This window comes from Phacochoerus africanus, chromosome 8 (genome assembly GCF_016906955.1).
Source record: "Phacochoerus africanus isolate WHEZ1 chromosome 8, ROS_Pafr_v1, whole genome shotgun sequence".
NCBI lineage: Eukaryota > Metazoa > Chordata > Mammalia > Artiodactyla > Suidae > Phacochoerus > Phacochoerus africanus.
Window position 1 is genome coordinate 110447342 of NC_062551.1, and position 14155 is coordinate 110461496.

The 14155-nt window shown below is 36.2% G+C and overlaps 1 protein-coding gene across 1 annotated transcript in view; it reads left to right on the top strand.

The window, feature by feature from the left end:
- TAF4B (TATA-box binding protein associated factor 4b) overlaps positions 1–14155 on the top strand; it is a 113587-nt gene that overhangs the window by 79873 nt on the left and 19559 nt on the right. Inside the window, exon 14 of the mRNA XM_047794010.1 lies at positions 10901–11011. Within this exon, the coding sequence (XP_047649966.1) occupies positions 10901–11011 (111 nt within the window). The remainder of the gene's footprint in view (positions 1–10900; positions 11012–14155) is intronic.

The window sequence follows — 14155 nt, forward strand, 5'->3', positions numbered from 1 at the left end:
TGATATGGAGCTGAAGAAATTGGTTTCTATAGTTACTTGACTGATTTCATGCAATTTTTAAGGATCTTTGTGCTAAATAAGAGTGATTTCCTGAGCAACCTTTCTTCTTAACTGTGCCTCTTGAACTATGAAATTTGTTGTTGCTTAACATTGCTGCACTGGCTCCTGGGTGCCAGCAGCAGCAGGTTATTTATGAATGTTTTAAAGGCCGTTATTGTTTGGATTAATGTAGGAGCTGAGGCAAAACAAATGGAAATCTAGTAAGATTCTTACAATCAATGTGGTGTGTTTTCACTAAAATAGAAAAAGAAAAAACAACTCTGCATGGAGGGGTTTTCTGGATTGTGGTGAGGAGAAGTGGGGAAGGAGAACATTAAAAAGGGCTTAAAACCAGAATCATTTTATTTCAACAATAAAAAAATTTCTGGTACTTTCTTTCCATTGGAAAATGTACCTAAAATATTATCTGAAAAAATTAACATGAAGACCATACCTATAATCTTTAAGCAAGCCTGACTTGATGATAGATTGTTTGGGGATGGGCAGCCAACCTATTGTTATAGAATCCTGGGTGTCCTTCTTTGTTTTCTTTAGGGACTGATTAGATGCTTATCTTTCTTCTAATTCCACCCACTTTTTGGAAAATATTTGTATCGGACAGCTTACCCTTTTATTCTTAAAGGTCTTATTCTATCTCTTCTTCCTTCATTAACCTTCACAGACATCTGAATCATAGATTAATTTTTTCCTTCAGGTTTGTATGGAATGGTTTTGTTTGTTTATTCTTTTAATATTGTGTTTAATTATTCCCTCAGGGATGAATAGGTGGACAGGATTTTTTGAAGAAAATTGTTAAGAACAAATGTAGAACAAAAACAAAAAACTATCAACGAGAGCAGATGGTAGCAAATCTATTTTTCCTCCACCCTTTTTGCACTTCCATTTATTTCTTTTTCCTAGCAAGATTAAAAGGACTGTGTATTTTCTTTACAAAATATTTTAAAAGTTTTTTAGTTGCTTCCTATACTAAATCCTCTTTGATTTAAAAATAAAGTAAAATAAAATACATTGGCCTAGTTCCAAGAACAGAGCCACTCTTGTATTAGTTGCAAATGTTTGATGAAAGTAAAATATTGTCATTTTCGTCATCCTCCTGCCTCCTATAACTCTTAATAACTTTAACATTCTGAGGGGCTCTCATTTAGAATCAACACACCATATTTTGTTAAACTGTTTACTTATATGGTGATTTGTGAGGTTATCATTTGGAATATACTACTTGTTGTCATCATACTTGTAAAAAACTATAAAATAGCCTTGGTTTGTGATTTTTTTTTTTTTTTGTATTTGGGTGTTTGGGAAGTTTTCTTTGTCTAATTGTGAAAAATTAGCACAGATTCCTTACAATTGCTCAGTTTAAAACTGCCTTGCTTTTCCTTTTCTAGGTAACTACCCACCTACCAAGCTGGTCATAGGAAATAGATTAAGGATAGTATCTTACAAATATAGAACTCCAAAGAACCATTTAGGGAGGTTGTAGGCTTTATTGATCCTGGCATATGTTTCAGCACTGATGTTTGTCATATAAATGTTAAATCACAGCTTGAATCCCCTTCGTACATAATCTTCTAATCCATGGTTGCTTTCAGCTATTAAAGACTAGAGTTTTGATCTTGATCATTTCTCCTGTGGGTTTTCTTCTCTCTGATACAGTTTTGAGTCTCTTCATTTCTTGCTTGCATTCTGGTGTTAGGTAGGGCAGGTTTTTATAAAGGTGTCTAATTTCTTTTCATCCTTCCTATTGACTTCCTCCAATTTTGTCTTCCTCATTTGGCGCTTGAAAAAAAATAGGCTGCCTTTGGGTTTGCCTCCAGCGTAGTCTCAATCCATTGAAGTAGCTCCTGCTACATACTGTTGTTATTGACCAGACAGGTTATCTACTTGAAAACCTTGTCGTTTGCCTAAAATGTTTGTAGATATCCCTGTAATTCAAGCATTTTGGTTCTAATTTTGAGGCTTTTTCCTATTTTCTGTTTTTGCCTGAAAAAAGCACTATCAGTGTTCTCTGTTATAACTTTAAATATGGACACTTTTAAATTATGATGTCTTTTTTTCCCCTAGCTACTTTTACTAAAATGTGACATTTTTCCATTTTACCTTCAATTTGGTTTTAAATAGATTATTAATTGCCAAATTCTAACTTCAAACAGGCAGGCACATCTTTGGCTCATGCAACTGCAGACTTGTCTGAAGTTTGTGCTGTGTTTCATAGATTACCATCTAGCCTTCAGTGTTTTCCTTTCTTACCACATCATCCACAGTTCTGCAGAGCAAGCCATCTGACCTTGGAGTTCAAACATCCTGATTCCTTAAACATTCGTTATGTATTTTGTGACCCTTATTTCCTTTTGAATATCTTCTTTCTCCTTTGGGAAAATGAGTTCAGTACATCTGTCCAGAGTGAGACAAAGAATTCATTTACTTTCTTTTTAACAATTCCTAACATTCCCACTTTCATTTGTTATCAGACAATAGGAGAAAGAAAAAGGAATGCAAGGCATGTACCTGCTGGCACACTAGCTTCACAGTGCAACCTGTAGAAACTAGGCAAAAGAATAAATCTTAAATTATTAAAATGCGTAACAGATTAGGAAACTTATACCCTGAAGTACTTTGGATTTTTGCTTATAGAAAATATAGGATGGAGAAACTATAAGAAATGCAGTTCTCCATAAAGCATTATTGTATAAGAAATAAAGTACTGAATCAGAACGTTCCTTACTGATCAGAAAGTATATATTATTCAGGTAAAAGAAGGGCAAGGAATTTTTTTTTTTTTTGTGTGGTCTTTTTGTCCTTTTTAGGGCCGCACCCGTGGCATATGGAGGTTCCCAGGCTAGGGGTCTAACCTGAGCTGAAGCCTCCAGCCTATGCCAGAGCCCCAGCAACGCTGGATCCGTGCCACATCTGTGACCTACACCACAGCTCATGGCAACACTGGATCCTTAACCCACTGAACGAGGCCAGGGATCGAACCTGCAACCTCATGGTTCCTAGTCGGATTTATTTCCGCTGCGCCACGATAGGAACTCCAGGGAATTTTTTTTTTTAAGTGAAATTTTAAAAGACACGGAGTCAGTGAAATGTGATAGTTAAGGCCAGCTATTACAGCAACTTGTTTAAACTTTATGCTAGTTCTGCATGAGTTAAAACTCATGGAACACTGGACAGGGCAAAATGAAATTTTTCATTAATAGTGCATTCTAGCAATCAAATTAATGTGCTATGGAGATGTCCTTAAAATGACAAGTTATAAAGAGCTTGTGTACATAGCAGAAAAACAGAGATACTGTGTTTCAAAGCATTGATAGTCCAAGACAGTGGTTTTCAAACTTTGTTATGCATGAAAATTATCTGGAAGGCTTATTAAAACAAATTGTGGGTTAAGCAATGAGTTCCTGCTGTGTATAGCACAGGGAACTATATCTAGTCACTTGTGATGGAACATGATGGAGGATAATGTGAGAAAAAGAATGTATATGTATGCGTGTGTGTGACTGGGTCACTTTGGTGTACAGTAGAAAATTGACAGAACACTGTAAACCAGCTATAATGGAAAAAATAGAAATCATTAAAAAATAAAAATAAAAAAGACAAATTGTGGAGTTCCCGTTGTGGCTCAGTGGGTTAAGAACCCCCCAATAGGAGTTCCCATCGTGGCGTAGTGGTTAGCGAATCCGACTAGGAACCATGAGGTTGCAACTAGGAACCATGAGGTTGCAGGTTCAATCCGTGGCCTCGCTCAGTGGGTTACAGATCTGGATCCGGCATTTCCATGAGCTGTGGTGTAGGTTGCAGATGCGGCTCAGATCCGCTTTGCTGTGGCTCTGGCGTAGGCCAGCAGCTACAGCTCCGATTCAACTCCTAGCCTGGGAATCTCCATATGCTGTGGGAGTGGCCCAAGAAATGGCAAAAAGACAAAAAAAAAAAAGAACCCCTCAACACAGTGTCTATGAGGGTTTGGGTTCTATCCCTGGCCTCGCTCAGTGGGTTAAGGACCCAGTGTTGCCGCAAGCTGCAATGTAGGTCACAGATGCAGCTTGGATTTAGTGTTGCTGTTACTGTGGTGTAGGCCTCAGCCATAGCTCCAATGTGACCCCTACCCCGGGAATTTCCATATGCTGTAGGTGCGGCCTTAGAAAGAAAGAAAGAAAAAAGATTGCTGGGTCTTACCCCCAGAATTTATGATATAGTAAGCCTGAATGAGACCTGAGAATTTGTATTTGCAGAAGATTTCTATTTTTGCTATTGCTGCTCTGGAGATCACACTTAGAATCATTGGCCTAGAGCTAGACAAAAGGAGGCCTTTAAAATCAATCACTTTTTTTTTTTTTTTGCTTTTTTAGGGCCACACTCATAGCATATAGAGGTTCCCAGGCTAGGGGTCGAATAGAGCTACAGCTTCCAGCCTATACCACAGCCACAGCAACGCAGCATCCAGGCCTCATTGGCAACCTATACCACAACTCATGGCAACAGATCCTTGACCCACTGAGCGAGGCCAGAGATCGAACGTACAGACTCATGGTTCCTAGTTGGATTCTTTTCTGCTGTGCCATGATGGGAACTCCAGAATCTATCACTTTAATTTCCTCATTGACTAAATAGTCATAGAAAGTCAAATAAAATACTGTGGTTTGGCAGTCCGAGAATTGGCATCTTGAACTGGCATAGTTCAGTGACCATCCAGCTGCTGTATAGAGGTTCTCCCTTGGAAGCAGAAAAGCTACACTAATTTTTTTTTTTAATGGATATCTTCACAAGAGATCTTTGTTTATTGTATCTCTTGATTGGGGTACCATATATAGAAAAGATAACATTTTTTTAGAACTTCATCAAAAGGTTGTATGCATCTTTAATTTTGAAGCATAGGATCTGTGTGTGTTGAGAGACATATTATCCTTTTGGTAGAGGAGTTGTGTATTGTAGAAGAAATAGCATTTAACTAGAAGGCAGGAGTCTTGAATGTTAGGTTCAGCCAGACATTATTTAGATTTCACTTTGGAAAAGTTACTTGAACTCTTTGAACTTACTCGTTTCCTTAAATTTAAAATGAATGTAACAGTACACACCCCATTTATGTTACAGAGCTGTCATAATTTAGGGAAAGGTGAAGTATTAGAGGGAAAACCAGTAGCTTAAAAACATTAGCTATAGAAACATTTAAAAAAGATGCCATCAAGCTTTTAATTGTAAGCTTGAGATTGACCATGAATATGTCAGTTTCCAAAAACTAACTGATGTGTTAGATTTTAGTTTGGTTTTTGTTGTTGTTGTTGTTGTTGTTGTTTCCCAAAGACCTGGAAAGAAAGTTGGGAAGAAAAAAGAATGTAAAAGTAAGAACTGGGAAAACAGTTCTGTAATCTAATATGAATGTAGCACATTATCTTTCATTTTAACAATACATAAAGCAAGTGTTATGTTTGGTTGTAAGGGGAAATGTATCTAATTGAGATTATTATGTGGAATATATTGTTTTCCTATAAGATAGGGATGGATTAGAAGGGCTGACTGGTAAGGCATTGGAGTATACATTTCAAATTCTTTTTTTTTTTTTTTAACATTTCAAATTCTTAAGTGTCCCAGGTGGCAAACTATAAACACACAGAACAATATTCAATATCTTATAATAACCTATAAGGGAAAATAACCTAAAAATATATATATGTACACATACATGTATATAAACTGAACCACTTTGCTGTACACATGATACTAACACAATGTTGTAAACCAACTATATGTCAAGTTAAAAAAAATTATCAATGGGGGAAAAAAAACCTTTAAGCCAAATATGTCAGGTGTTCTGGCCAGTGTCCTGAAGTCATAAGTATTAGCCTTAATGGTTAGGAGAAAAAAATTAATCAGATCCAATAACTGGCTTGGTAGAATGCCTGCTTATCATTGTCTTTAAGGGTTTAGTTAAAAAGGATCCTGTGTTTCAATTGTGGTATCCTTGACTTTATGTGAGAAGGGGAGTTGATTTTTTATAACTTGTATTTTAATCTTTTGCTTCTTTGGTTTAAGATTCATGTTAATAGAGTTTGGTGCATTTGTGGTATATTTTAGGATTTAACCTTGCTTTCCACAGTAAATTGAAGTAATTTAGAATTTAGCATTGCTGAGAATTTTAGTGTTTGCTCAATTATTTTTTCAAAGCACATCTTTTTAAATTTATATTTTTAAAAATATCTATTGCTTGGTGGTTGGGCTTTATTTCTATCTCTATATACACTTGCGAAATCTAAGTAGGACATTATTCTTAATTCTTTGCATGCTGAATTCAAAACTTGGTAGTGTACTTTATTTCTCTTATTTGTTTAGATTCTTTCAAACCTTCCTGTTTGGTGACATTAGCAGCTTTCTTTGCTACTAATGTGTTTGTTATTGGACAGCACACATAAGCTTTGGGGAGATATTAACTTACCTCTTCAGTAATTTATTTTATACCCTTTTATCACTTTCCAAAAGTTTGTAACAAAATCAAACTGAAGATAACACACTACTGCATATTTTTAGATCATTTGTAATGAAGGACAGCTCTGCTGTTGTCTTTTGTACTCTATGTGCCCACATTTTTTCCCATATCTTGCCTTCCTTGAGCACAAAAAAGAAACACATTTTTGGATTCCCATTATGTCAGTGCCACAATTATCTAGATAATGTAGCCCTTCCTATAAAATATGTCCCTATATCTGTTGAAGGAGTTGGCTATAGGTCAATGGTTTATTTATCCTTCATGTGGTTCCTCTGATTCTACCTAAGCTTTTGGTTTCTGTTTTTATTGGTTTTTATTTTCCTATATCTTTTGTTTTTGAAAATTATGTGCTTAGCATTAAGAAGTACCTCTATTGAATTTTACCTCTGGGAGTTTATGTGATCTTCAAGGTAATCTATTAATGTGTTTTGGATCTTGATTGAAGTCAGTACTACAACACTTATACTTTAAGAGGAACAGAGACAAGTACTAAATACCAGGATAAAATAATTTTTAACTACAGTTGCTCTGTTACCCTCGAGGTCACTGACTTGAATTAGGGGACCTCTTCTTAATATCAGAGAGACTATGATAAGGGAGATGAAGGCTTCTTCCTTTTGCATTAGCCATAAAGGAAGACATGAGGGTACCCCTAAAAGAGAACCTGCCAACCATGTCTTTGTTGTTGTTTTTTGCTTTTTAGGGCTGTACCCATGGCGTATGGAAGTTGCCAGGCTAGGGGTCAAATTAGAGCTGCAGCTGCCAGCCTACGCCACAGCCACAGCAATGTGGCATCTGAGCCTCATCTCAGATTTACACCGCAGCTCATGGCAATGCTGGATCCTTAACCCTCTGATCGATTGAGGCCAGGGATCGAACCCTCATCTTCACGGATACTAGTTGAGTCTGTAACCTCTGAGACACAACGGGAACTCCCAAAGCCTCTTTTTGGATTGGGTTGATTGTCGCTGGTGTAGGTAAGCAAGTAGGCTGAAAATTTATGAAGTAAATGCTAGTAGGAATATAATACAATAGAAGTCTCTTGTCAGAATTCTAATTAAACTAGCTCTTAAAGGTTTCAGTTAAGATGGAGAAAAAACATTCCATACCATTTCTCCTACTGAATACAGCTATAAAACCTAGACAGAATGGAAGGAGCAGATATTTGAAGGCTTTGAAAAGTAAATAGTAGGCAAATTGGAGAAGATTAGAATTTAAACTGTCTCTTGAACTAGCAGTGAGGTTGCCATCCTCCCCTCCACTTTTGTTTTTGTCTTTTTAGGGCCGCACCCGTGGCACATGGAGGTTCCCAGGCTAGGGATCGAATCGGAGCTACAGCTGGCGGCCTACACCACAGCCGTAGCAACTCGGGATCCGAGCCATATGTGCAACTTACACCACAGCTCATAGCAACCCCGAATCCTTAACTCACTGATCGAGGCCAGAGGTCTGACATGGATACTTGTCAGATTCCTTTCTACTGAACCACGATGGGAACTCCTTGCCATCTCTTTTTTAGCTCTCCTCCCACCCACTTTTTTCTTGCTATTTGACCCTAGGTGTGGACAAAGTTGCAGAACTATGTGACAAAGAGAAGTAACTGAAGCCCCAGCTTTCTGGCTAGAGAACCAAAGAGGAACCCCAGGGAATCAGAAACTGCTGGGAAGATTGTAGAAGGGGAGTGGGAGGGACTGGAAGTTTGGGGTTAGTGGATGCAAACTATTATTAAATTTAGAATGGATAAGCAATAAGGTCCTGCTACCCTTCTCTCTCTCTCTCTCTTTCTCTCTCTCTATAGCACAGGGGAACTATATCCAGTCACTTGCAGTAGAACATGATTGAAACTAATATGAGAAAAAGAATGTACATATATGTATGACTGGGTCACTTTTCTGTACAGCAGAAATTGACAGAACATTGTAAATCAACTGTACTTTAATAAAAAAAAAAGTTATTTTAAAAAAACAGGCTCAAGGATGAAGGAATAGTTAAAAAAAAAAATTGTTTCCAGCTTTACCTTTACCTTGACTGTATATAGAAACATGCTTTATGTGTGTATTGACCTTGCATCTTGCAGTCTTGCTAAAGGTTTTTTGTTTTTGTTTTTCTGTGACTACCTTGAGGTTTTCTGAATAGATAAGCATGTCATTTGCAATTCTGTTTCCACCAGCAAGCTTCTAATTCAATGGCTGTTTCTACTGAACTGGGTTTACTTGACATCTTTACTCACTGTGTATGCCAAATCCACGTTAATGCCCAGAACATCCTCCTGTTCCAGTTTAAAGTGCCTAGTTTTTCTGCATTTTGCTGGCCAAAATACATTGTTTTTAAGAAAGTTTACATAAATACCGCTCCAACCAAACTATGGTCAGTTTCTATTTTCATTAAATGTTTGCAAAATTTTCTAAAGCATTGTATGCGAGATTTCAGAAAACCAAAGTGTAATTTGCAGAGTTGAAGAAAACATTTTATCACATAGTTAAGGGAATTTGATGACAGAGGTCAATTTAAAAATTGTTTATTTGGTGTGACTATCTTGCAGATGTCATTTCTCTACAGGGAAAGACTTTAAAATATAGCTTATTGTTTGATTTGTGCTGCAGGGTAGATTAACTAAAATTGTATTTTGTTGCCTGGAAGTTCTATATTGTGACAGCATCAGACTCTAAAACTGTGTATTTTATTTAAAAGACTAACATCAACAAAAGATAGTTTACAACTCCTGAGAATAGTTTTCTAGCAATTTATATATAAGTAAATACACAATTTTAAGCCATGTATTTCTGCCCTGTAATTTGTAGATCAAATGGAAAGTGGTTTCCTAGCTCATTTTCTTTAGTTAAGTGTTTTGTTGGACTTGATAATCTATGCCTTATTCTTTTTTTTCCCTCTAATATTGTAAAATAATTTGAAATGGTCTTTGTATCTCTCTGAGACTGCCTATTTCAACACACACTATTTCCTGTTTTCACCTAGTCTTTTTTTAAAAAAATTATGTTAAAAACTTGGTTACCACTCTTTTAAAAGAATATTCTCAGTATATATTTAGGGTTCACCAATAGGTTATTTTCAGTTGACTGTCTTATAACAGTGTGATCTTATTTGAATATTTATCTAGCAAACCAGTACCAGCTTCTTTCTTCCTTTTCCTCCATAGTAATGAGACTTTGATGAAAATTGAACATTGTTTTTCTTCTGTAAAAGCTTAAGGACCTGTGTAGTAATATTTTATTTTGACTTTTTCACTTTGTTTTTTTTTTAAAGAATACCATTTGTATACTTCTTGCCTTGGTGAAATGATGCTATCTTTCATGCATTTATTTTCTAGCTTTAATATCTTAAATTTATCTACCTTAATGGATCATCTTTGACATAGCCCTGTACAACAAAACAACATTAACTCACTTTCAATTTTTGACAAGAAGATAGAGTAAATCCATAAGAAAGTGTGATGTATTGAAAATGTTTATGATGGGAATACTTGTTTCTGAGTTCAGTTTCTACCACTTATTTGTGTGACTTTTATGAAGTTTTCTTAACCTTTTAGAGCCTCACTGTCTCCCTTGGTTAAAAAAAAAAAACACGAAGTATATGTATAATTTTCTTATGTTATTACAGCAATTAATATGTACCTTTCAATGTGTTTGTGTTAAAGAGTTAATTTTAAGGAAGTGCTTTATAAACCATTCAGCATAGAACTGTTTTCTATCGTATACAGAAACTGTCTTTATTTTTAAGTTCAGTTGACCCTTGTACAACAAAGGCTCGAACTGCGTGGGTCCACTTACATGAATTTTTTTTCCACTAAGTACCTACTGTAGTGCTACACGATCCGCCATCGGTTGTATAAATGGGTGCAGATCCACGTGTGTGGAAGAACCTCAGATATGGAAGGCTGACTATAAGTTACACATGGATTTTCGACTGAGGGCCAGTGTCTCTAACCAGCCCCTACATTTGTTGTTCAAGGGTCAACTGTAATTTTCTTTAATCTGAAAAGTTGGACTATAATTTGGCCACTTTCCTCCAATTTATTCTTCAGGCATTTCTTTCTGTGCTTAAACTAAGGAGAGGTAAAGCTCTAGATGTCTTCTTTTTCTTTTGTTCTGTACTTCTTTCTTGCCTAGATTCTGCTGCTTCTATTTAGAGATTTAGGCCTATAGCTTGTTAGGGGAAGGGAGTCAGGAAATGATGTACCCTTGGCTAGTAGGGAAATCTGATATTTATTTTACACTGTCACATATTTGATAAAGAACAGAGAACATTAAGCCCATTGGCTTAATGATCAGTTTCTTTCCCCCTCTGAGCGTGGCTGTATGTAAACATTGATCTTTTTTTTTTTTTTTTAATTCCATCTTCTAGTTACAACAGTTGGAGCTCGCACAGATACAGCACAGAGATGCTAATCTCACTGCTCTTGCAGCTATTGGACCAAGGAAGAAGAGACCACTAGAATCTGGGTCTGGAAGTGAGGTATTGAAATACTGTTGTTATTTTATTTTTTATATTGGAAGAACAAGCCTAAAAGAAGCAAAGAATGCAAGTCATTTACTCTGCCTTGCACACTATTACTGTCAAATGCTTATTAAAACTCTCCTTAGCGTTTTTGTTTTTTTGGTTTTTTTTTAATCTTTTTGTCTTTTTAGGGCTGAACTCTCGTCATATGGAGGTTCCCAGGCTAGGGGTCTAATCGGAGCTGTAGCTGCTGGCCTCTGCTGGAGCCCCAGCAACTCGGGATCTGAGCCGTGTCTGTGACCTACACCACAGCTCACGGCAACACTGGATCCTTAACCCACTGAGTGAGGCCTGGGATCGAACCTGCAACCTCATGGTTCCTAGTCAGATTCTTTTACCATTGAGTCATGACGGGAACTCCTCCTTTGCGTATTTTATAGAATCTTAAGTTTTGCCTGTTTTTTAAAATACATGTTGCTTTGAACCTTACTCTTATTTATTTTATATTTCTTCCTATCTCTCATCTCTGGTCATATTAAGTCTTACTATCTCATTTTTTTTCTGTGCATTTTCTAGCAGTATTATGTAATTTTCTCCCCACTGTGTCTAAATCCAACTCATCTGTTAAGATCAAATCTGCCTTCTCATTTCTGTCATAAACCTCTACTCTACATACCCACACGGACTTCTTTTCTTAGCACATAATGTGTTTGCATGACATCAATTGTCCTCTGTTCCTTGCATGCATATTTTTTCTTCTGTGAGATTATGAACATCTCATAATCTTGAACAAGACTATTATCCTTTGCTCTGTATCCCCCACAGGACCAGGCCCATATATATTTAATAAATATCATTGATTACTTGATTAACACCAAGGAAGGATCTTTCTTACATCTTTAGAGCAGTTATTTTGATATAATGTTAGACTTTCAGATCAGCATAGGGCTGAGATCTCTGTGGTAAGAGCCCTGAGTTGAAGTCCACAGTAAAGGAACCAGGGCTCATCTGCTCTGCTCTGTAAAACCTAAATATGTTTTGAGATGAGCTCCTCCCAACGTTGACCCTAAACATTGACAGTTCCTAAGTGAATTACAGTCATCTCAATAGAGGAAAGATTTAAGAAATCTAGTTGTTTTTATTAGTAAAAATGTAATAAATACAGTATGTTCACATGCAAGAAATAATTCACAGTATAAAAAATGTTTGGAAAAAAATAGAAGTTTCCTCCTCACAGATTTCCAGTCTCCCCCACCCCTCTGCCCAGCCAGATGTAACCATCATTAAAATTTTCACACATCCTTCTAGAAATTTGTTATGAACATGGGCATGTGTCTTCACAAATCCACATTTGATTTTGTTTTTACTAAACACAGTCAAACTCTACCTATTGTTCTGCTCTTGATCATGTCCCTTTTCCATAATCTCTCTCATATAATTTACCTCCATACTTTTTAAAGCTATGTGATATTATTGTGTTCAAATAAGCATAATTTACTCAGCCAGTCCTCAAATGGGAATTGAGGTGGTTTCCAGGTTTTACTTTTATTGCCCCACAGGACATCCTTGTGCTTAATTGTTGTGTGCTTAGCCAAAGTAACTGTAGGCTGAATTCCTAGAAATGGAATTTCTGGATTAAAGAGTGCGCATAATATGAAGAAATTTTTGGAAAAATTCAAACATACTCAAAGATAGAGTGGTATAATGAATCCCCCACATACCTACCATCCTGCTACTATCAATTTATGCCCACTTTTGTTTCATTTATATCTGCACCAACCTTCTCAGGTAGGTTTTTCATGCCTCAGGTTATTTTAAAGTCAATCCTAGACTCTGTCATTCTACCCTTAAATATTATTTGTTCCTTTTGATTTTTGATAAATACTCTAAAATTACTTTCTGAATAAGTTGTAAGTAATCAGGTTTTACATCCATTAGTGCCTATTTTCCCACATTCTCATTAACACTGAGAATTATCTTTGCCATCAGATGGTTAAAAACATAATTTTTAATAGAGTGTTTAAATTATAAGTGGAATTGAGCAATTTGTTCATGTGTATTTTGGCACTTTAAATTTACCATTTCCCCACTGAATTATATTTTTTAATAGATTAAGACACCACACTCCCCTCCCCTTTTCTTTCAGTTTGTCCAGGCTTTATTCACCTAAAAGTTTTTATTTTCCTTAAAAAAAAAAATCAGTCTTTTACTTTTGTCTTCTGGGCTTCTATTCTGTTCGGAAAGCCCTATCTTAATAATCAGACTTATGTGTTAGTACTTTTATCATTTTACCCTTTAAGTTATAAATCTTTGATTCATTCAGAATTTGTATGGTCTTAAGAGTTGAGATATGGATTTAGCTTTATTCCCTTAATCCTTCCTTATTCTCCCCCGAGCTAGCAGATTGTCCCAACACTCTTTATTCAATAATTCTTTCCCCACTGATTTGAAATGCCACCTTAATGACACACATTTTTCTGTTGAGTACAAGCTCTCATATATATGAGTCAGTTTTTGTGCACTCTGAGCCAGTGCTCTCTAATAGAACTTTCTGTGATGAAAGTGTTCTCTGTGTGTGCTGTCCTCAACAGCCACATGCGACTGTTGAGCAGTTGAACTGTGGCTAGTGTGATTGAGGAAATAAAGTTTCAGTTTAAAAAAATTAATGTAAATTTTAATAGTCACATGTGACTAGTAGCTACTATATAAGGGCAGCAGGACTAGTCTACTGATGTATGGCTATGATGAATGGTGTTCATGGCTGTTTTATGTATTGGTACCAAATCTTTTTTTTAGCCATCTTAACCATTTTTAAGTGTACAGTTCAGTAGTGTTAAGCATTGTTGTGTACCATATTGCCAGAACCTTTTCATCTTGCAAAACTGAAACTCTATCCATGAAAAAACTTCCCATCTTTCCCTTTCCCAGCCCCTGGTAACCACCATTCTACTTTGATTGTGTGGATTTGACTACTTAGATACCTCATGGAAGTGAAATCATATAGTGTTCAGTATTTGTCTTTTTGTGAATGGTGTATTTCACTTAGCATAATGTCCTCAAGGTTCCAAACCTTACTATACTTTAAAATGTGGTAAAATTATGTGTTTCTACTTCTTTAGCACAGGACAACCTACTGCCTTTTATTTTTGGTCTATTTGTATA